Source organism: Cenococcum geophilum (assembly GCF_001692895.1).
Source record: "Cenococcum geophilum 1.58 unplaced genomic scaffold K441scaffold_71, whole genome shotgun sequence".
Classification (NCBI taxonomy): domain Eukaryota; kingdom Fungi; phylum Ascomycota; class Dothideomycetes; order Gloniales; family Gloniaceae; genus Cenococcum; species Cenococcum geophilum.
The window spans coordinates 607690-630787 of NW_027137629.1; the positions used below are offsets into that span (position 1 = coordinate 607690).

Here is a 23098-nt window from a genome sequence, read left to right on the forward strand (position 1 = left end):
TAAATCCTATCTAGAAATAGTATTAAAGATATAACGCCTACCAATTTAACCGTCCTAAGATTAAGCTTCCGGAGTTAATTAGTAAGTTTCTCTAGTTTAGGGTTTATTTCCTAAGTCATTTAATAGGTACTTGCTAACTCGCTTGGCTAAGAAACTATAGGTAGTTAAAAAGCAGCATTTCTTTAGTTTATTATAGCTAGTTACTAATTTTAAAATTAACCAACTAGCTAACAAAGGCCTTATTCCTTAGGATTTATTATTAATAACTAATTGGCGCCTTTATAAATTAAGTCTATCTTCTATAGCTCTCCTTAGTAGGTAGAAGTTAAAAGACTCTTGCCTATTAGGGTCGGCTCCTATTTTAGTTATTATATATCTTTAGTATTTAAATAGGAGTCCTCTTATAAACCAGTACCCTTATTTACGGTTTTCTAAATTACTAGCCTTAGTAACCTTTTAGGAGATTAACGTAAACTGCCTATAGTATTTACGTATACTACTAAGTGGATTATTTCTATACTATAGTATATAGGCTTCCAAGAATTCTACCGTTTTAACTTATTAAAAGTAGTTACTTCCTTAGTAGTCTATCCTAAGCTTTCCTATAAGTTCCATTTAGTTACTAATAGTAAACTTAGGTAGACTTTAGATCTATATCCCTATCTAATAGTCGCAATACTCCAGAAGTCCTTAATACTTTTTATTATCCGTAATATAGTGCTAGATATATAGCCGCTTATACTATTTAATAAATTATAATACATTTTATTTTATAAAGTAAGGGGTTTTAGGGTTCCTAGAGCTAATATAGGCTAGGCTATAATATATACCTTATCTCGTTCTATTAGTAGTCTAGTAAAAGGTAGCAGACCTATAGTTTCTTTAAGAATAGGTAGGTGGACCTTATAACCCTTATCCTCTATCTATTAAGGGTTATTAGTCCCTAACGTTATAGGAGTTAAGGTTAGTATTATATGCCCTAATTTAGAAAAGCTTCGCGGTTTAATAGGCTGCTTACTTTCCTCTTCCTTTTTAGCACCTTTACTATTGTTATAGAATAGGCCTAACATTCCTAATAATCCCTTTACTAGTACTGTCGCTATTATTATAAATTTAAAGGTAGCTTTAATAAATGCGAGAATAATAGTATAGACCGTTATAAATATAGTAAATAAAATATAAAAGACTTTTCTCTGCTATTCCTAGTGTACTATAGTCCTTCCTTTTATCCTTCGTTTTACTATACTACATACTTGCCTTCTTATCGCTACTTACCGACCACCATTCCCACATAGAGAGCTCGGCAAGTATCATCGGTTTATTCTTTATAGTAGTGGCTGCGTACCAGTCGCTAATATGCCCGCACTTCTTTATTTTAGTCGTTCTATTATAGTTCCAGATCGTTCCTATACGTCTCCTATATTAGAGCACCAGACTTTTAATCTAAAGAGCTTACCGTCATCCCTATGTGGAATACCATAAAATATATAGGAGGGTACGGTGTCTCTTAGATGGAAAGTCAATAGTGCTATTAGGCTGTCAGTCTGTTAGTCTATTAGTCGGTCACAATTAGTTAAAATTAAGCAGTAAGAAGATAAAGAAAAGAGTGTATTAAAGGAAAATTGTATGTCTATTGGTGTTACCCGAGTTGTTAAAGACTCTAAGGGCTCCAGACCGACCTATATAACTGTGGAAGGCCTAGGCTCTCCCAAAGCTACGCCCAATCTAGATGTTAAATCCAGGGGGCCAAATCACACCACTGCAATATTCTTATAATATGGGATTAAGAACGGGCGCTTGCCAAAGCGGTCGACTAGAATTATAACTATATTGTATCTATTACGGTTTATAGGTAGCTCGTAAAAGTCGAATATGGTTGTATTTTGCCCCTGCTAATGCTTCTACTAAATTGTTTTTAATGTGTTACGTTTTCTTTATTTGCTTTCTCAGCCGTCCAATCTCTATTTCTAGACTTCGTAGTTCTTTTGTGAGAGTAACGAGGTTCACCACGGGCCCCTCCACAGCATCAGCAAAGCTTCTTTGCGTGTTTCGAAGGGCTTGAGGTAGGAGGATGCCAAACCATCGGATAGGATCTATGGGTTTGACTGTCCAAGATGAAGGGGATTCATCATGCATAAAAGATTGTGAAGCGGTTTCTGAATCTATAGACACGGATGCCGGTCCCTTGGCCAATCGAGAGGTATTAGAGGATTGTGTAGCTGATCGAGTTGCAGATGGGGATTTAGAGATTAAGAATGATGAAGCAGAGTCATGCTCTTGGATGGCTCTATAAATGTGCCAGTTAGCGTGGAATTCCGCAACCTAATAGAAGAACTATAGACTAATGAGACCAAAATACATTTTTGTAGACGCTTGCATACGCCCATCATAGTAATCTTGGCCAAAGCGAGTGCGAGAAGAATTACTAAAGTTAGCTTGAGCAAGAGAAAGAAAGCCCTACAGCATGAAGCCATTTGTCAGTAGGTTTACTATATAAGAAAGACGCAGGATGGAAGACCGCCTACAGAAGACAGATGATTAGAGAGCTGTAGCCGAGCCTGTTGGTATCGGTCCAAGAGATTCAGGTAACGCTCCAAAAGACCATCAAGCTTATGCAGAAGTTCATCTCGGCTCAGTGCTATCACCGCGGGTGCTCGACCTCCTAAAACCAGAATTTCAACCATAACATGGACATATATGAAAAGAGCAAAGCGATCGTGACCAGCTTTGTGGTGGCGACTCATCTCTCGCGCGTCACCGCCCTCGGCGGGAATTCTGCCTCATCCGACCTTAAATCTTGACCTGGTGAAGCTGCTCTCCGGTAATCCACCATGAATACCTTTCGCCCAATCCCCAGACTATTTTCAAGGATTTCTATACAGGATGGGCCTAGTATAGCATGTCGATCGCGAAGACCGCAGACCTCTCTGCTCGCTCATCCAATTCAGTGCCTCTGCTCTGCTCCGCAGCGTCGATTCGCTCACGATCCTGCAAACAACCCAGATTTTGAATCGATTCTCGACAAACCAGTAAAACTAGTACAAGCAGGCAAGAAGCATGGACCTGGACTGATAATACTTGGTATATATCCGTAACCATCTCATGTCTCGAACATTTGCCAGTATTCGATCTTTGGGTTCCTAATCGTCATTGCTAATAGATACAATGTATGCTAGCTATTATACCCATCACCGCGTTCGCTCTGGGGACATGGCAAGTGCAACGCCTCTCCTGGAAAACGGATCTTATTGCACGCTTTGAAGATCGCCTGATTCGACCCCCGCTACCACTCCCCCCACATGTTGACTCAGATGCAATAAAAGATTTCGATTATCGGCGCGTATACGCGACAGGGAGACTACGTCATGATCAAGAGATGCTTGTAGGTCCTCGGTTGCATAACGGGAATGACGGATACTTAGTGGTCACTCCGCTAGAGCGGGAGGAAAAAGAAAGCAAGATATTAGTATGCAGGGGCTGGATCTCGAAGGAGAAGAAGAAGCAAAAGGATAGAAAAGCAGGGTTACCTGAGGGGGAGGTAACAGTACAAGGGTTATTGAGGGAGCCGTGGAAGAAGAATTTATTTACACCGGAGAACCATCCCGAGAGAGGGGAGTTCTATTTCCCTGATGTGGGAGAGATGGCAGAATGGTCTGGAAGCCGGCCTGTCTGGGTTGAGGAGACGATGAGTGAGTGCTTGATCCGCTCAGAAGCCGAAATTAACTGATTAGTAATTTGAGGCTAATTGTAAAGCGTAGGGCCAGGTTTGCTAGAAGCCTATGATAGAGAGTCTAAGGGAATTCCAATTGGTAGACCTGCGGAAGTCAATTTAAGAAATAACCATACACAGTATATCTTCACATGGTACGGTCTCTCAGAACGAAAACTCTAACACAGAATTCTGAGTTGCATCTAGGTACGCTCTTTGCGCATGCACTTCGGTGATGCTATGGATGGTTATACGCAAGCCACCTTCATCCACTGCACGCCGTGTAAAACATAGTACACAATGGTAATAGGGATTATGAGAACCTCCAATCTTCACCCTTTTTCCTCTTCTACCTCATCAACTGTCTCCATCCGAATCCTCTTCGCCTTCTTCAGTTTTGTTGGTGGAGCCATTCGTATCTCCTGGAGGAGTTCTCTCGGGAGAAGCTTTTGTGCCAGGGAAAAGGATGTCGCATTTGCATTGATTTGCCGCTGTCTATGAAGAGCTTAGTTAGCGGCTGTGTATAGTACAGCATGCTCCTTGTAAAACATGTCCCGAACCCCCCACATACCTCTTCATGAGCGTAATGGCATCGGAATTATCAATAGTTTTACGACCGGCATGGTCTGCATAGCTCGCAAGATCCTCTGCCGCTTGTTCAAAGAACCAATCCGTTGCTCGCATGATGGTCTCAAGAGTCTCCTTGCTTATTTTCACGCGACTGTTTCCATGCGATCGTGCGAATCCTGTAGCAAGTCTCTTCACTATCGCTGGTGGGAATGAAGGGTATTCGTGGCCATATTTTGAGATCCGCAGCTTCTTCCGCCTTCGTCCCGGTTTTTTGGACGTTTCTAGTGTTTGTGGTTCAAGACTACGATCTCCTGCAGCAGATTCTTCTCGGTATGCTCTAAGGTCCTCTTCCGCTATAGCATCATCTGACTCAATGTCATTAGGTTCAGCCCCAACCAGAGCTTCCCCTTCTTCATCGTCCTCATACTCAGCATCTTCAGCTCTTCCCCCATCCCCATGCGGAGATGGTTCACGGACTCGTTGCGGTACTGTGAACCTGAATGTCGGATCGTCCAGCTCACCTCCATTATCAGAGCCACCGAGATAAATCTCGCTCTGCCGGCTCTGTTGGCGCTCTGTAGCGTCCATGAAAGCCCGAAGTTCCATAGTGTTTTCACTACGTAATGTCAATCCACTAACTTCATAGGCAGTCTCAAAACAACTTACCCGGCCAATGCACCACTAACATCATCATCGCCACCCAGTAGGGCCCTATCCTCATCAATTGCGGGCCGGCGGTTTATGAAAGGTCCATCAATCTCAAATTCAGATGCAGCATCTATGCCGAGTTCGTTCAAATCCGCAAAGCGGTCACTAAATCTTGTTGAAAATCTTGCACGAGGGTCTTCACTTACGGCTCGTCTGCCCGCTTCCAGTGATTGTACTGTATGGCTATCGGCATCTTCTGGAAGGTCGGGAAGAAGAGATTGTCGTGGTGGAGCTTCGTGAAAACTATCATCATCGTACATATTATTAAGCGGCATTGATAGCCGTGGAGCAATAGGATCGGGCCCTTCGTCAAAATCGTCAAGGGCCGGATTGCGGGCGGTGGGTTGTTCAGGTTGAGGAGATGGCTGGACTGGCTTAGTCGTACGCGCGAGAACTGGAGATACTGTTTTTCAGCGACTGTATCAATAAAAACCGGGAGTAACGCTACTTACTTCTACTTAAATCTCTCAATGTATCCCGTGGGGTCTCCCTCTGCACTCGCCCACTCCTTCGTCGGCTCTGCCCTGGGGTGCGAGTTGCATTCGCGCGCTCTCGCAGCGCTCTGATAGCGTGCGGCGTAGTTGGCGCAGCGCGACGGGTAGGTATCGGACGCATACTTGGGCCAGCTCTAGGAGTGCGCGCTGCTGTGCCGGGCGTTTTGGCCACTCTATTCGGGGTCCTGCTACTGTACCATCCACCAGATACCGGGCCCGCACTCGATGCTCGCTGGAAAGGTGTAGGTGGGTTCTGAATGACCCCAGACAATTGGCGCAACTATGCATTACTTTAGTCATTCGAGTTCTTTAAACATACGGAAAAGAACTTACGCTAGAATATGGTGTCTCGGCATCTGCTGTAACTTCATCGGCATTTGAACTCCGTGGGGTTACCCGGGGCCTCTTGCGCTGTGAGTCGGACATTTTATAGCATTAAGCTCTAGAAAAAGGCAGCCAATTTGTCGTGCCAATATCCTTGTCGTGCCTGTACAAGTTAGGGACGGGATGTTGACATGGTGGGTGATGAAACGCGTCAAATAAGGTTATCGATAAAGCTGCTTGGCGTTCCGAGGATTATGGAGAAATTCCAACTCCGGGATCTCAAAATCTCTCCCCACAAAACAATGGCCGACTCTAAGCTGTCCGAACGAGTATTGCTAAAAAATCCTACATCCTCACCACAACAGATCTCCTCAAATAAACGAAAGCGGGAGCCTGAGCCTGAGCTGAAAATACATGCCGAGAAGAAGAAAGCCGCAAAACGGAGGAAGCAGAAGAAGCCGAAAGAGATTCACGATGAAGACTTGAATGAGGGACTGGAGATTAATGCTGCATTTTCCCGAATGGATAGTCGGCTTCTTGCTGATTACATAACTAAGCGAACATTGAGATTTGGAGAACGGGAGCTTAGTGCTGTGGAGCTGGTGGAGAGGCATTTCCCTGGTAATTGAAGCAATCTCTCAAGGCCCTAGCTGTGTTCTCATCCATTAACCACAGCTCTGCAGAGAATGCCATACAAGACACAAGTCAATGGGATAGACCACGGACCCTAGAGAACTTTGCAAGCTTCTTCAAGCATTTTTCGAGCGATTTCCGAACCAATCGAGAACTACCAAAGGGCAGCCCTCGTACACTCATTGTAACGGCATCCGGTCTAAGGGCGGCAGATATTTCCAGGTATGATTCGCCTATATGTGGATTAGTTTAAACCGCCTCTAATGAGTACTTCTTCAGAGCACTAAAGAATGGCCTAGCCAAGAAAGAGGAAGGACGATTGAGTATTGCAAAACTATTTGCGAAACATATAAAAATCTCAGAAGCTGTAAAGATGTGCAACACGATGAAGTAAGCCCAAAGTTTTAATGACTAGAGAAGAGGCTCCGGATATCTAACAGTCATATAGGATGGACATCGGTGTCGGGACTCCTCACAGGATATTAGAGCTTCTCACACATGGTAATAAACTGGCCTGTGCATCGCTAAATTTGCTAATACTGCACAGGGGCCTTGTCATCTGCGAATCTGGGGAGCATTATCGTAGATGTGTCGCATATCGATCAAAAGAAGCGTGGAATCCTAGACATGAAAGATTTGTACACGGCTTTGGTAGATTTACTCATCAGAGATGAGTTCAAGATCAGCCCGACTGCGTGGAATAACAGGATTAAGGTGCTCTTCTACTGAAGCATACTCCCGCATCAATTCTGCAACTAATCTCCGGAAATCTTCCATACACTTCGTATGCAAGAAAGTGTCGACTATACCTTAAATGACGATTCCAGGGGAATATTTATTCTTACAACCCTTAGTGACTAGAGGTCGTTATACCGTCTAATTGCTTTCCCGGTTTCGTCTTGGATTAGTTAACCCCAGAGCCTCTACTATAATAGAAGTTTTACTAAAGTCTATATAAAAGAGATATCTATATTATTACGGCACCGTAACGGATCTAGTCAGGGGGCTCGCTTGAGCCTTAGCATATGTATATAGACGTGTCCTTTTCCACCTTCTGCTCCTTATCTTAATATCCGAGTCCATAGACTACAAATTGTATAGGCTTGCGCTCGTTATATTATAGTGCTAGAGTCTCGATTAACTAAGTCGCTGTAACACATTGTTATAGGCCTAAATTAAGTTCTATATCTTTATATTATTATACTTTTATATTAAAACTATATAGTTATAAAGTCTCCTTTAGTATTTTTTTATTAATAATTATAATAAGCTCTATTACTTTTACCACCTAATTTCCTAAGTAGGGACTCGCAACCCCTTCGAATTTCTACTTATTATAAAGTATTATCCTATAAAAGTAGTTAGGAATTTCCTTAGTTAACCTAATGCTTTATAGTTAAAAGTTTACTTAAAATTAAGTAGGGAACTAAAAAACGGTATTTACGTAATTAATTATAAATCGCGTATTTATAATATAACTAACTATATTAAATATTTATATATACCCCTCTATTATTAAATATAATTAAAATAAATATTTTTCTTAAACTTAATAAGGTATTTACTACTACTATTATAGTTCTATATTAATATTACTAAATAATAGCCCCTATCCCTTTCGCTAGTATACTTTATTTTACTTTTATTAATAAGAGCTCGCTAATATTTAGTTAAACTAATATAGCTCCTAGGGTTTTATATGGGCCCTAGGTTTTGCATAAGCTAGTAAACCGCCTCCCCTTTTAGGCTAGGTGATTTCCTAAAGTAGAATACTGCTACCTCTAAGCTTTAAATACAAACTCTATAAAATCTATTACTAAATAATAGTTATGCCCTTTAAACCTTATGCACTAAATGCAGAAGACCGTTTATAAGCCACTTTAACGGCCTAGTAAACTAGCGGCCTCTATTATAGCCTAGAAGCCTACGCGAATGCCTATATAGTTAACCCCTCTACTTTTTAAAGACGCCTCTAAGGTAAATACTAGCCTTATTAAGTCGCCCACGTTAACTAATATTGTATTTCACCAGCTAGCGAAGCGGCAATTATTTAACACTATATATATTTTACTAATGCTAGATTCCTATATTAAATCTACCCGGTCCGGATAATAGCTATTATTATTTTATACCGTAAACGCTCCTACCTCCCTTAGTACTATAAGATTTAACCACTAGGTAAGAACTGGGTTAGTTACTTCCTAAAATAATAGGATAAGCTTTAAATCTGCTATATATGGTTAATTAACTAAGAATAAGCTATTGCTAATAATAATCCCGCCTTTATTACTAAGTTCTTTACGGACTACTTTAATGCTAAGACTTAGTATAATGTTAAAGACAATAATACCTAGAATATAGATAAGACTGGCACCTTAATAGGCTATATATATAGCGCTAAGGTAGTTATATTGCGAGGTAGGGCCACTAATTTTAAGACGGTTAATGGCTTTAGGGAGTAGGTCTTATAGATTAATTATATAGGTATAGGGGGGATAACTATACTACCTTTTCTCGTCTTTAAAGGCTATATATACACTAAGAGAATATAAAGGAAGCTCGCGAAGCTTTTAGCGACTGTTTAATTAGCCTTAATAAGAATGGCTAGTTAAATTAAGAAATTGGACTAAAGTGGCTAAAGTACTTTAGGCACTATACCCAGCAAACTAAGGTATAGGAAAGGGCAGCAATAAAGGTAGCAGAAGAAGGAAGAAATAGTAAATTAATTGGCTATTAACTGCTAGTAATAGATGGCTATAGCAGCTATATTAACGTCGACTTTATTAAGTACTGCTAGAGCTATAAGATAAGAAATTTCTAGGGACTCCCTTTTAACCCAACCTTTAACTTATATACGTAGAGTATTTATATTAACAAACGTCTCTAGTGCCTTATTTAAGTTCGCCTTTATTAATAATAATAATAATAATTCATTGCTTAACGTCCAATTTGGATCCCTATTGGGCCCACGCGGACTACTCCTTATTTACATATAGGGAGAAAACTCTATTTAAGAAAAATAAGAAAACCCCATGATCCATCTCCCCGCCTTTTAGGACTCGCCTGCTTAGCGCCTACGAGTCGCCTATAGTGCTCTACTACCTTACTGTTTAACCTTCTTAGGAACCACTACTGCCGTAATAAGCTTACGGACGCGCTAGTATTATAAACTATTACTCTACTACTATAGAGTTACTAGGGGGTACCTACTGCTCGCCCCCTTGCCTTTTATTACTATTTCCCTTATAACCCAGAACTAATTTAGCATATTTTAACTAATAAGCCACTAGGTGACCGCCTTAAGGCCTTTTTATATTAAGAGCAGTGTATTATAGTTCTCTGTGCTAGCTGCTAAGAGTATTATTTCTTAATTAGTGCGTAGGGGGCATAGCAGTATTACGTGTTTTGGTGTCTGTCTTGGCTAGCTATATTTATATNTNAGGCTACCTACTAGGATACCNACCNAGTAAAGCCAATCTTTTAGTCCTATTATTCCTGTTCTTAAGAGTGTTGCTATTATATTTTCTGCCTTTATTAGGCCTTCTCGGAGCCCTTAGGTATTTACCCCCTATAGCGTTAACCATACTATAGCTTAGGTTTATCTTACCTAAGTTAGCCTCTGTACCTTTAACTCTTATTTACCTCTTTAGCGTTAGTCTAACCAGTATTATATTACGGTAGATGGTTTCCCGGCATTTTTACGTGTTTTACTTTAGCTCCTTTTTTTATCTTACTATTATTTTTGCTAACCTCTTATACGTCTCCCTTCCTCCTCTATATAGGCCTAGGCCCTAAAGCGGTACCATTCTTCTTCTGCTTTCTTTACCTATTTCTCTAATATCTCTTCCCTACTTTAGGGTTATTAGTTTATTCTCCTATAGGGCACCCTAGGGTCCCTTTATAGTTTACTTAGGCGTGTTTTAATATACTTTATAATATTAGAGTTGCGTTTATTTTGCGTCCTTTATATTATAGCGGCTTTAATATATAACTATAGGGGGGGAATATTAAATTCCTTCTCAAGTAGTGCTGTAGCCGTTCGCTTATACCCGCCTATAATACTCTAAAGGCAGGCTGTCTAGACCTTTTAAAGTAGTTTAAGGAGTAATTTAGGGGGGCCTTTCTTAGTTTCTCTAATGGCCCAAATACTAGATCTATATATTATGGTTAACCGGATAACTGCTATATATAGTAGGCGTAACCTCTAGAAGTATAGACCCTATATAAAATTAATAATCCTAAATAAAGTAATGAACTATACTTAGCCTTTACAGGCTATTTACGCCGCATATACGCTCTACTAGAGCTTACTATCTACCCATACTCCTAATACCCATAGGCCCTAAACTAGTTAACCCCTAAAGCCTTAAATGCGAATTATATACTAGGGATCTGCAGATTAGTTGCGTTTTCTTATAAAATGGATTAGCTGGTATTTCTCTAGTAAGAATTAGACTCTATAACGTTTTACCTATTCTATATAAGTGTTATAGGCTTTCTCTAGTATTCTGCAATTCTTTACGGCTATTAGCCCGTATATAATTAGGTTTGTGTCGTTAATAAAGCCTATCCCCTAGGTCGCCCCTTCCTTAAAGAAGTTAAGTAGGTTACTTATAAAGAAAAGGAAGAGTATAGGCAAGAGGGGTAATCCTTATGGTATTCCTGTTGCAACTATAATAGGGGGGCTCTAGTATCCGCTAAAGACTAGTAATGTTTCTTTCTGGCTTGTAAACCCTTAGATAAATTATATAATCTATTTTAGAAAGCCCTTTACCCTAAGGATATACAGGAGACACTTATGGGGTACATTATCGTAGGCACCACTAATGTCTAGGCTAAGTATTAATACTATAAAGTCCTTTCGCATCGCCCATGTAGATTTAATGGTAGCAGTAAGTAGCGTAAGTGCTAATAGTGTTAAGCGGTTCTTTCTTGCCCCTATTTAGCTTTGTGGTAGTAGGGCGTGTTCCTTTACTATATCTACTATATATTCTACTATTACCCTTTCTAAGATCTTGCTAAGGGTGTTTTCTAAGGCAATAGGGCAGTAGCTTCCTAGGATTAAATAATCTGCTTTACCTTCTTTTTATAAAACAACCGTCATTATAGATCTTCTAAGTCGCGGGTAGTAGCCTATAGCAAAGTATGCTCTAGCTATATCTGCAAGCCAAGGTGCTATAAGTGGCCTATAGGTTTTTAGGGCCTTATTTAGAATCCTATCTAGTCCTAATACTATATTGTTTAAAAGGCGGCTAATAGTCCTAGCCATTTCCTCTGTTATTATATCGCTGTTAACCTATAGGCGAGTCACCGGTGTTTCGCCCGTAATATTACTAAGGTCTGCTAGAGCTAGTTAGGGGAAGAACCTTTCTATAAGGATCTTTGCCTTCTTATTATTATCGTTTATGGCCTATAATTCTCCTGCTCTTTATAGGGGTAGTAGGTATAGGTCTTTTGCTAGGCGCCCTACCTTTTTCTTTACCTATTTTGCTATAGCCCAAAGGCCCTTATTATGGGGGAGGCTTAGGTTAAAAGTATACTCATTTATAAACCGTCTCTAGTTATTCCTTACTTCTTTTTTTAGGGTATTCTTTAGCTGGTTTCTTATGTCTTTATATCGTCTCTTATCTTTAGGGTCGTGGCTACTTATATATTTCCTTCTTACTTATTATTAGCTAGTAACCAGAACTGTATATTATATAGACCATACATGTCGCGCATAGGGGCCCGGTTTTAAGATCGGGCAGTGCTCTTTTAGCCTATTTTTAATCGCTGCCTAGATCCTTTCTAGTCTTCGGTTGATTTCCTTAGGGGTAGCTAGTAAGCCTCGCTTGTTTAGTATTAGGTGGATTTCTTCTAGGTCTTAGAGTTATTATTTAACTATATTAAGGAAACTGTTTATCTTAAGCTTCCTTATTGCGTATCTTTTTCTATTTAGTTACGCTTTAGTATCTAGGTCTAGCTGTATCTAAATAGGGATATAGTCTAAAGTAAGTGCCCATTCTTCTTTAGGGTTGCACCTTTTAAGTCTCTGGTATAGGCCTTTGTCTATAAATATAAGGTTAATTATACTTCTGGCGGTGCCTTATTGCTATATAATTACTCCTAGGGGAGTAGCTAGCTTAAGGCCCTAGATATCTATAGCTCTTAGTAGGCACTCTAACTGTTAATCTATAGCAATATAGATACCCCCCTACCGCGGGTGGTAAAGGTTTATATCTCCTAGTAGGATAAACTCTATACCTTTAGTTTCTAGTAAGCTTATTACTAATATAATATTCTCTATTTATAGGACCCCTTCGACCCTAGGGTTATATACATTAATAATTTATACCGGTCCCCTATATATTTGGATTGTTATAACTGCAGTATCTAGGTTAACTGCCTGCTATAACTATAAGGACAGGCTAATAGCCTTGCTAATTATAAAGCACACGCGTATAGCTGCTTTTAGTTCGTATAAAAGCTAGAATCCTTAGGGGCAGTATATTAATTATATAAAGGTATTATAATACAGTTCTTATATAGTAAGGATATAGTGTTTCTCTAGGTCTAGACTATCTAGTAGGGGCCTTACGAGGCGGTGGTTTGTGTTGCCGTAGTTATACTATATAATAGATAGGTAGCGGACCCCCAGCGAGGGTTCTTTAACTCTCTTTTATTCCTCGCTTCTTCTATTTCTACTTTCTCTAGGATATTTAGAGCTTCTATCTCTTATATCTATACCCTAGTTACTACTTATTTTATATAGAGCTTTCTATTTCCGTGTCTTATATTCCTATTAGCGCTTTTATATCTAAATCTATTATTATTACCGGTTCTTCCCCTATTCTTACTATATACCCTTTATAGGTCGGCTATAAATATTATATTTGCCGCATTAAGTCTAATTCTTAATTATCCTAGTCTTAAGCCTACTGTTACTGTCTATAGGGGTCTTCCTACAGGGCGTCCTCTCCCTTATGTCCCCTATAACCCTTATATCCCTAATTGGTCTGGTAATGTCGTACGGCGTTACTTCTGGCCCGTTAAGGCTTGGGATGGCTAGCCTAGCCCTCTAGTATTAAAGGTAGGAAACGCTAGAAAGGCGCTTGCGTCCCCCTAGCTTATTGCCTGTTATTTTCATTTATATAACCTAGCGTGCAGTTATTCCCGCAGCTATTAAGCCCTTACCTTCCGTCTCCTGTATTTAATGCAATCTTCTCTTTCCTACGCCTTATGTGTGCTTCGGTGGCAGTTTACGCATTTTATTTAGTCTTAATTTAAGCAATATCTCGTATCGTGGGGGCCTATATAGTGGCCGCAGTACACCTATACTGCGTATATAGATTAGGTGTGTCCCTATTATATATAGCAATAGTATTATTTTAGGCGTAGTCTGTGGTTATAGAGCCTTATATTATATATAAGGCCATTTATAATTATTCCTTTTTAGATAAGAAGTTTTTGCATTCCTAGTGTATGTATACTAACGATAAGGGAGCCATGCGTTCGTCCGGCGTCTCCCTGGCGAGTCTTTGGCGACCCTTATATTCTCTTATTATTCTTATTATATGCTTAGTTTGCATTTTCCTGTTAAAGCTATTGGATTTAGGTGATTTTGAGTCCTGGTATAAGGCGTTCCGTTTATCTTACTATCTCCTATATAATTACTATATTATCCGCCTGGCGTCCCTTTTCTACCCTAAGGCTTATAGGAACCGCTGGGACTTTAACTAGGTAATCCTTGCGGAGTACTTTTATACTAATACGTTCTCCTAGCCTATCCCCTGCCCTTACGGCTCGTTCCTTTACCTATTAGTCCTTTAGGGTAACTCTAATGTCTTCGCTCTTAAGGTATTAGACTATAATAGTGTTGTAAACCTCTTTGCGTATCTTTATAAGGACTTCTATTTCTAATTATCCCCTAAGCCCCTCTGCTTATTCTATATTTGGTTATATTATAATTATATACCCGGTTATTAACTTAAGGGGGGTAGGTTCCCTATGCTGTAAAAGTATAGCTACGGCGGCCTAGGTGCGGTTTGCCGGTAAAGGGGGGTTATACTTATTTTTAATTTTGCTTAGTTATTGGAGGATTTAATTAAGGGTTTGCTAGAGGGGCGCCTAAGGTTCGCTAGACTAGCGGAGCCATTCTGCTAGCTATATTAGTTCGTTATAGCTAACGGTTACTTCCCCGCAATTTTGGATACTAGACACGTCTAATAGGCTTTATATTTTGTTAGATGCCTTCTTAATAGAGGTATTTCCGCTTTATAGTGTGGTATTTGCCCGTCTTTATTATAGAGGGCTATTGCTAGGCGTAGTTCTAGCGGTCGCGCGTAAGTGCGAGCCACCGTTGTTTGACGTATGCCTCCCCTGCGATGCATGCATCTTAGGGGGATTCTCTAGGTGTTTTTTAGGGTTCTTTTGGTTGGTTTTGGTCTTTTTGGGCCGGGTGCAGCAAGAGCTCCTTTTTCCCTAGTTATTAAGTAGATCTGAGGATTATATTATAGAAAGCGTATACGCCTTTATTATTATATTTACTAGGTTATCTTAGCTATTAATCTATTAAATCTTAAAGAGTTTTTAACGCTTATAGGATTGCTAAAGTGCCATAATATTAATTATAAGGCGCTTCTTCTTTATAGTACTAAGCTTAACTAAATACTCGTAGAGGGAATATAAGTTAGTGCACACGATTATAGGGATAATAGAAAATTCGAGTCAATCTATAATTATCTTTAGGGTAGTTCTAATTGCAATTACTATATTAACTCCACTAACTATTCTATATATCTCTAACGCTAAAACACTTCGGGTAACGCGCTTACTCTTAGTTAAGCTCTAATAAATAAGATTGCTATAAATTATAAAGTTATTCTCTCTAGTAAATTTATTCGCGATAATAATCTTATATCCTAACTAGGAGCTAAAATCTTTATTATTTATAAATAATCTATTAATAAATATAAAGAGCTTAGCGGTAGGGAGATTAATAAGTATATAGAGTAGTCCCTAATCAAGATGGTTTATTTATTAGGAAAGACGTTTATTTAGGGTAAGAATGTTATCCTTAGTTAGTTCTTAGTATTAGGCGGCAACTGTTACGGACGCTTTAAGTACAATATTATAACTACTTAGGGAAGAGTCGGAAGAAGCTAGTTAGTTAATTTAGGCACGGTTTAGGATAGAGCCGATAGAGCTATATAACGAGGAATGGTAGCCAAAGTTATATAATGTGCTACGTATTAAATAAAAGGGACGGGAGGAACTTACGTACCTTATGTATAAGACGTACATTACATATAAGAAGGATTTCTTAGGAGTACGGTTATGTATTTAAGGACCCTTAGTTCCTACCTAGATAGTTCCTTCCTTATAGTAATTCTTAGAATATAATTAGAGTTAATCTATTAGGCAACCACTCCACCAGTTATTATTACGTTATTAACTTTAACTTACTTTGCCTACACACCTAGCCTAATAACGAGCCTATTGTAGTTCCTACTATAAGGTTCCGTTATATAATTACTACCTAGTTACGGTAATAAGTGTAGAAAGTTAAATAATATGCTACTAAAAGCAGCCACCACAACGCTATTAACGGCGGCAACTACTTTAAGGTTAGGGGGAGATACTAGTATAGCGGATACTGACTTATAATAACCTGTAACGGTCAGACAATTATAAGAAATAATTGACTAGTTAATAGCAAACAATGTAGTAATAAAAGAAAGGGTTAATAGGATAGGAGTAGTGAGAGTTAAGCTACTATCGATTAAGAGATTTTTAGGAGAAAGATTAAAGCTTAAAGAATTCCTTATGCAAATACACTTTAAAGTTACATAAAAAGGGGTAAAGCTACTAATACCTATAGATCGAATAGCCTATATAGGACTATTCCTATTAAGAAGAGTACTTAAATAGTTTAAGCCTTACCTTATAGAAATACAGGTAAACGGAATGACGACTACTAATTAAGAGGTGTGGTTTATATTTTTAAGCTAGGAAAGGTTTACAGAGCGACTTATATAAATATTTAGAGACCTAAAGGCAGTAACTATAGTAGAAAGAAAACTCTAAGATATTACGCAACGGACCTTAGCAATTAAGTATATAACGTAGTTCTAAACACTAGTAATATAAGTAAAGTGGAATAATAGGGCGTTTATAGTATAGTATAAGCAAGGACTTAAGGCTAAAGTCTAGGACATAATTATCCTAATAGAAGATACGGACACCCTAAGGGATTTAATAAATTAAGTAATTAAGATTAATAATTGGATCTACTAAAGGGAATAGGCTAAGAGAGGCTAGGATAGAGTTCTATAGTTATATAAGGCGTAAAGTACATATTAACTAAAGCTAAGTTAAAAACTATAGTATAGCGTAGAGCTAATAGACCTAAGTGGTACTAAAGAAGCCTATAAGAGATAGAGTAAGAAATTATAAAAACCTAGAGGTTAAGGATCTAGTGATTATAGGACTGGGGAGTAAAGGCTAAACTAGGGATTTTAGCAGTAGAAGACGTTTAGGCGGACTCTATAGCAAAGTTAATAGTTTAAAAACGGAGCTTATATAAATTATAGAAAATAAGGTTACTTCGCGAGGAATTATAAAGATAGTTAGAGTTACTATACAATAAAGGGAACTAGACTAATAGTAGAAAATATATACGTATAGAGGAATAAAAGAGTGTTTAATTAGAAGTTTTGCGTTTTATTATAATAACACATACCGAATTTATAAAGACGCTAAGTATAGTGTAAGCTATTAGCTATAGAAGCTAAAATCTATAAAGTATAGAGGAACTAATAAACTAGTTTATAGATTAGATATTAAAGATAATAAGTTTAACAAAGGCGAAACATTCCGTAATAATAAGGCGATAAAGGTAGCTTACTAGGAGCATATAGACCTTAGAGATGTTATAATAGAGGTAAAGGATAATTCCACTATAGAATAGGGAATATTAATAGGGATTAAGACCCTACTAGACATAATGTTTATCGCTTCGCGAGATATAAGAGAAGTAGGATAGCGAACTACTTTAGCACTTAATAAAGGCAAGAAGCTAAAGGCTTAAGATTTTTATAGCGAGATAAGAGACGACTAAGATTCTTAAGACGAGATAAGGTAAACCTAAGAACCTATAATGGATAGTAACTAATAAAATAGGGTAGTAGCTTAGTTTAAAGATATACAAATAAGCTTGGGATAGAGTTTCCTACAGGCATAAGACTCTTAAGATAAGATAAGTAAGATTTAAGACTCTTAAGATAAGATAAAAACACTAAATAAGCCTAGTTGGACTAAGGTAGGAGTAAAGCTTAAGTTAAAAGTAAGCTTAGGATTGAGAATCTTATAAAACTAAGATTTTAAAATATAAATAAGGACTATTAACTAGATTAAAGAATCTGCGGCATAAATAGTAACTAGACTAGGAGACAGATATATAGACCTAGAGGACTTACTAGGGGAATATAGTGTTCGGCCTAAAGATTAAAAAGTTAATACCAAGATTAGGAAGTAAGAAGACTTTAAAAATCCACTTATAAGATATAAAAAGAAAGAAACTATAGAGGAATTTAGAGCGAGAATTACCTTATAGCAAGAATAGAAACTAGATAAAAGATCTAGCATATTAGGACGTATAAGGGATAGAGCACCTATATAAAGAATTACTAATAGGCCTAGGGTAGGCATACTAAGAGCTAAATGGCTTACTAAATTGGAACAAGAAGAGGATTTAGGGATTTTAACTAGGTTTAAAGAACGATATATAAAGGGCTGTTATGATATAGTAATAAGAAGATACTTCCTTATAAATAAGCCGTATATACTCTAGTAGCTGTACTAAAAGTAGTATAGGCAAAGGCATAATAATAAGTGGGAAGATTTCTATATATAGTTAGATAAGAAAGTTATCTAAGACTACCTAATTATAGAAAAGCGATAAGTTATATTAAGGGAGCCTTAATTATAATATTAAAAGATCTAGAGGAATATTTAGAGGACTAAAGAAGCGAGAGGCGTATCTTAATACCTACAAATAAAGTCGTAACGTTTAGATTAACACGGTAGAGGTTTAAACTTAAGGATAAAGATAAACTAAGAGTTAACCTAAAATACTAAGCATATTATATATTAACGTAGATTGCATATATAGATAATATATATAATATGCACAGAGCACTAAAGGATAAGTATTAAAAATATCTTATAAGAATATATTAGATAACTAAGGAGTAAAAATACTGGAATGTTAATTATATGCATAGCTAGTATTTAGTGGAAGTTTAGGAGTTAGGTAACTTAATACTTTAGCTAAAAAAATTCCTTATAAAAAAATGCCTAAATAGATAATAGTAGTAGGAATACCTAAAAAATATATATCTATAGTATATTAAAGATAAAAAGCGAACTAAGTATTAGCTAAAAGTGGACTAAGTATAAATAGGATTAAGTAGCTAATAGTTAGGAAAAGTAGAGGCCTACGGGACTAAAGGGAGCTAGTAGTAGAGCCTTAGACCCTTAAAGGAATTTAAGGACAATACCTAAATTTATGAGTTAAATGGCAAGATTAATAGTTTAAAGTATTAATAGATAGTGGGGTAATAAGGAACTATATCTTACTAGTAGTAGTTAAAAGAATAGGATTACCATATAGGAAAAAGGAGCACCCTTACCTATTAGTGACAATTTTAGGAGATCTAATAGCCTATAGAGGAGGGATTATTAATCTTAAAATAGGACCTATTTAGTTAACCATTAAAGGGAGATAAATTAAGATGTCTTTTAATATATTACTATTAGGGAATAATAAGGTAGTACTAGGAATGCCTTAGTTATAGGAATATAATTTAAAAATTAATTAGGTTATAGGTTAGGTTAATATTAGGTATTACGGAAGTAGGCATAAGCTAGAATACAATATACTAAACAGGGTAGTAATTAAAGAAGGCTACATACGCGTAACTATACGTGGTTAATATAAAGACATTTAGATAAAGAAGAAGATTCTTTATATACCAGGTTGGGTATAAATAGGGGTTATAGGGGAACGTACGTAGGTGTCTTGGGATAAACGTAAGCACGGGTCAAGAACATTAAAACGCGTAGGGACGTAAGAGCGTATAAGTCCCGTAATAGTACCCCCCCCTTACTTCTAAGCTCCTATAAAGCGTGTCATATTATATATACTAGAAAAAAAACCTAATACGGGAAAAAAAAATTCATTAGCCTTCTCCGCCCTTCTACGTCCTCCATTATATAGGCTCCTCCAGTTTAGTCCTTCTATATTTAATTATTAGGCCACTAACTTATTAAGCCTAAAGCATAGCCCAGCTTCCGTTGCTAGCTATACTCCTATCCTCGCCGCTTAGAGACGCATTGCTAAAGCTTATATAGTCCCTTTCTCGCTTTTAGCAGCTCTATAGCCTTCCCTTCCTATACTCCAGATCCCCCTAAAAAATTACCCTAATTTTTAGTCTAAAATAGGCGTTTTAAGCAGTATTTATTAGCCTAAACGGCAGTATAGTACGGTTAGTATAGTATTCGTAGTCGTAGTAAGGCATATTCTTAGCAGGTTCTTATTAGTGCGGTATAGTATTTATATTATAGGCAGGTTTTTATTAGTAGTAGTATAGTGCTAGCGTAGGTTCCGTAGGTATATCGGTATAGGATCTTATTAGATTCGGGTAGCAGTATAGTACTAGCAATATGTTTGGGTTCCGTAGGCGAATTGGCATAGAGCTTATTAGTTTATGTGGTAGTAGTATAGTGCTAGTAACAGGGTATCTCGTAGGCGTATCGGCACGAGGCTTGTTGGTTTAGGTAGTAGTATAATATAAGCAACGGGTTTAGGGGTCTAGGGAGCGAGGCTCTACCTAGTCGTGTTCGGGTCAGATTGTAGGCTTATCGGCACAACGGGTTATCGGGTTTATTTCGCAGGCGTAGCGGCGCAAGGTCTTGTCGGTACGTAAGGCAATGCGTATAGGTTGGTAGGACAGTAATAAGATACCAGCTTCCGTGTTCGTATTCGTGTTCGTATAGCAGTAGGATGCGAGCTATTAGGTTAAACCGAGGGGCAGTAACGTGCCTGTTCGTAATAGCAGTAGGATGCAAGCTATTGAGGTCGCAGGCGTATCGGCGCGATGTCTTGTCGGCAGGTCGTGATTCCACAGGCGTATTGGCGTGGTGTCTTGTTATTGGGTCCGTATGCAAATCGGCGCGAAGACTTATTGTACTAGTTTAGAACCCTAGCGTCCTAGTCTACCCGCAGCCAGCAGCTCCTATATCTACCCCATAGGCGTAGAAAGGCATGCTCCGTGACTAGTAGCCTATAGGCCCGCTAGGTACGTTAAAAAGGGATCTAAATATAGTGTTACGGAAGTGGGCACGAGCTAGAATACAATGTACTAAACAGGGTAGTAATTAAAGAAGGCTATATACACGTAACTATGCGTGGTTAATACAAAGACATTTAGATAAAGAAGAAGATTCTTTATATACCAGGTCGGGTATAAATAGGGGTTATAGGGGAACGTGCGTAGGTATCTCGGGACGAACGTAAGCACGGGTCAAGAACGTCAAAACGCGCAGGGACGTGAGAGCGTGTAAGTCCCGTGATATTAGGGATACTTAACGCCGTAAGATGCAATAATAAGCTAAGTTAGTATAGTACTAAGTAGGAGCAACCTATAAAGAAATAGAGAAAGGACTAAGTTATATACTAAAGAGATACTATAAGTATAGTAAGAAACTATAGTCACTAGAAAGTAAAAAGCTATTAAAGTATATAGCGTAGGACTATAAGATAGAGTTAAAACTAGAAATAAGTCTAAGGTTTTTTCTAATCTATAAGCTTACTAAAGAAGATAGTAGAGTACTAAAAGAGTTTATCTAAGAAAATTTATAAAAGGGATATATTAGACCATTGCAGTTATTAGCGGGTTATCCAGTACTATTTATATTAAAGAAAAATGGTAAACTAAGGCTGTATATTAACTATAGATAGTTAAACAGCATCGCTAGGAAGGATAGGTATCTTTTACCCTTAATTAGCGAAATCTAAGATAGGATAGGTAATGCGTAAATCTTTATAAAGATAGATCTAAGATAGGCGTACTATTAGATTGGAATTAAGAAAGGTAATAAATGGAAGGCAGCCTTTAGGTTAAAGGAAGGACTATATAAACCATTAGTTATACAATTTAGGCTTATAAACGCACTAGCAATATTCTAAAAGCATATTAATAATATATTAGGAGAATACTTAGATGAATTTGTTATAGTATACCTTAATATTATTATTATCTACTTAATAACTAAGGAAGAATATAGGGAATATATTAAATAGGTTTTAAAAAGACTATAAGAAGAATAAATACTAGTAATAATTAAAAAATGCGAATTCTTTATTAGGAAGACTAATTTTATTAGATTTATTATTAAACTAGGCTAACTTAGTATAGATCTAAAAAAGATTAAGGCTATAGTAAATTAGTAAGAACTAGAGAACATTATATAGTTAAGATTATTTCTAGGGTTTTATAATTACTACAGAAGGTTTATAGCGTAATAATTAAAGGATATTAAACCATTTACGCGACTAATAAAGAAAGAAGAACTATAGGTATAGGGAGAGAAATAGTAAGAACTTTTTAAAAAAGTTAAGGAGTTATTTACCTAGGAGCTAGTTCTTAAAATCTATTAACTAGGACTAAAGACGGTTATAGAAATAAATATATTAGATTATATACCAAGGGCGTACTTTATATAGAAATATTAAGATAGATAGCACCTAGTGGCATACTATAGTTAAAAGATAACACTACTAAAGTTAAACTATAACATTTATAATAAGGAGTTATTAAGTATAGTTATAGCATTAAAGGAATAAAGAGTATTCTTATAAGGTACAGAAAAACTATTTATAGTTAAAATAGATTATAAGAACCTAATAGGATTCCTAATAATAAAGGAACTTAACTAAAAATAGGTTAGATAGGTAGAGATGCTTATAGAATACTATTTTAAGATTTAGTATACTAAGGGTATAGATAATACGTAAGCAGATGCTCTAAGTTAAAAGGCTAAACTATAAAATAATAAGAAGCTATTAGGGGCTTTACTATAAAGAGATATATATAGATTAATTAGGTATAATTATCTAAAGATTATAATAACTTAGAAAGAACTAGAAAGAGTCTATATATAACGGAACTTTATAGCAAGAACTACGATGGGCTCGTTATTGGGCTAGGTGTGTAGGAAATGCAGGTATAGAGTTTAAACAAGATAATAATAACTAGTGGAGTGGTTGCCTAATAGATTAACTCTAATTATATTCTAAGAATTACTACAAGGAAGGAGCTATCTGGGTAGGGATTAAGGGTCCTTAAATATATAACCGTACTCCTATAAAATCCTTCTTATATATAATATACGTGTACTTTATATAATCTATTACAGATTATATAGATCCTACGGATTATATAGATTACCCTATATAACCTTAGTTACCATTCCTCGTTATATAGCTCTATTAGCTCTATTCTAGACCGTGCCTAAATTAACTAACTAGCTTCTTCTAACTCTTCTCTAAGTAGTTATAATATTNTACTTAANGCGTCTNTAANACNATCTCCCTCCTNTTTATCTTNNTCCTTAAAGA

At 37.3% G+C, this 23098-nt stretch overlaps 4 protein-coding genes across 4 annotated transcripts; 2 read left to right on the forward strand and 2 right to left on the reverse strand.

Annotated features, from left to right (window-relative positions):
* Positions 1–1782: 1782 nt before the first annotated feature.
* K441DRAFT_669479 (uncharacterized protein) lies at positions 1783–2718 on the reverse strand. Its single transcript, XM_067650148.1, has 3 exons — positions 2526–2718; positions 2360–2457; positions 1783–2287 (listed from the first exon to the last, which is right to left on the reverse strand). Exons 1-3 carry the CDS (start codon positions 2682–2684, stop codon positions 1924–1926), a joined length of 621 nt encoding a protein of 206 aa, XP_067497706.1. The 5' UTR covers positions 2685–2718; the 3' UTR covers positions 1783–1923.
* A 113-nt stretch (positions 2719–2831) lies between these two features.
* K441DRAFT_589844 (surfeit 1) lies at positions 2832–4016 on the forward strand (the record flags this gene model as incomplete). Its single annotated transcript, XM_067644784.1, has 4 exons — positions 2832–3081; positions 3177–3689; positions 3759–3864; positions 3917–4016. The coding sequence occupies 4 exons, from the start codon at positions 2832–2834 to the stop codon at positions 4014–4016; spliced, it is 969 nt and encodes a 322-aa protein (XP_067497707.1).
* A 25-nt stretch (positions 4017–4041) lies between these two features.
* Positions 4042–5907, reverse strand: K441DRAFT_708947 (uncharacterized protein; the record flags this gene model as incomplete). Its single annotated transcript, XM_067653818.1, has 5 exons — positions 4042–4204; positions 4281–4895; positions 4946–5381; positions 5440–5761; positions 5815–5907. 5 exons carry the CDS (start codon positions 5905–5907, stop codon positions 4042–4044), a joined length of 1629 nt encoding a protein of 542 aa, XP_067497708.1.
* A 192-nt stretch (positions 5908–6099) lies between these two features.
* K441DRAFT_669483 (uncharacterized protein) lies at positions 6100–7546 on the forward strand. The gene is made up of 5 exons (XM_067650149.1): positions 6100–6426; positions 6489–6660; positions 6718–6828; positions 6887–6939; positions 6986–7546. The coding sequence occupies exons 1-5, from the start codon at positions 6108–6110 to the stop codon at positions 7165–7167; spliced, it is 837 nt and encodes a 278-aa protein (XP_067497709.1). The 5' UTR covers positions 6100–6107; the 3' UTR covers positions 7168–7546.
* The last annotated feature ends 15552 nt before the right edge of the window (positions 7547–23098 follow it).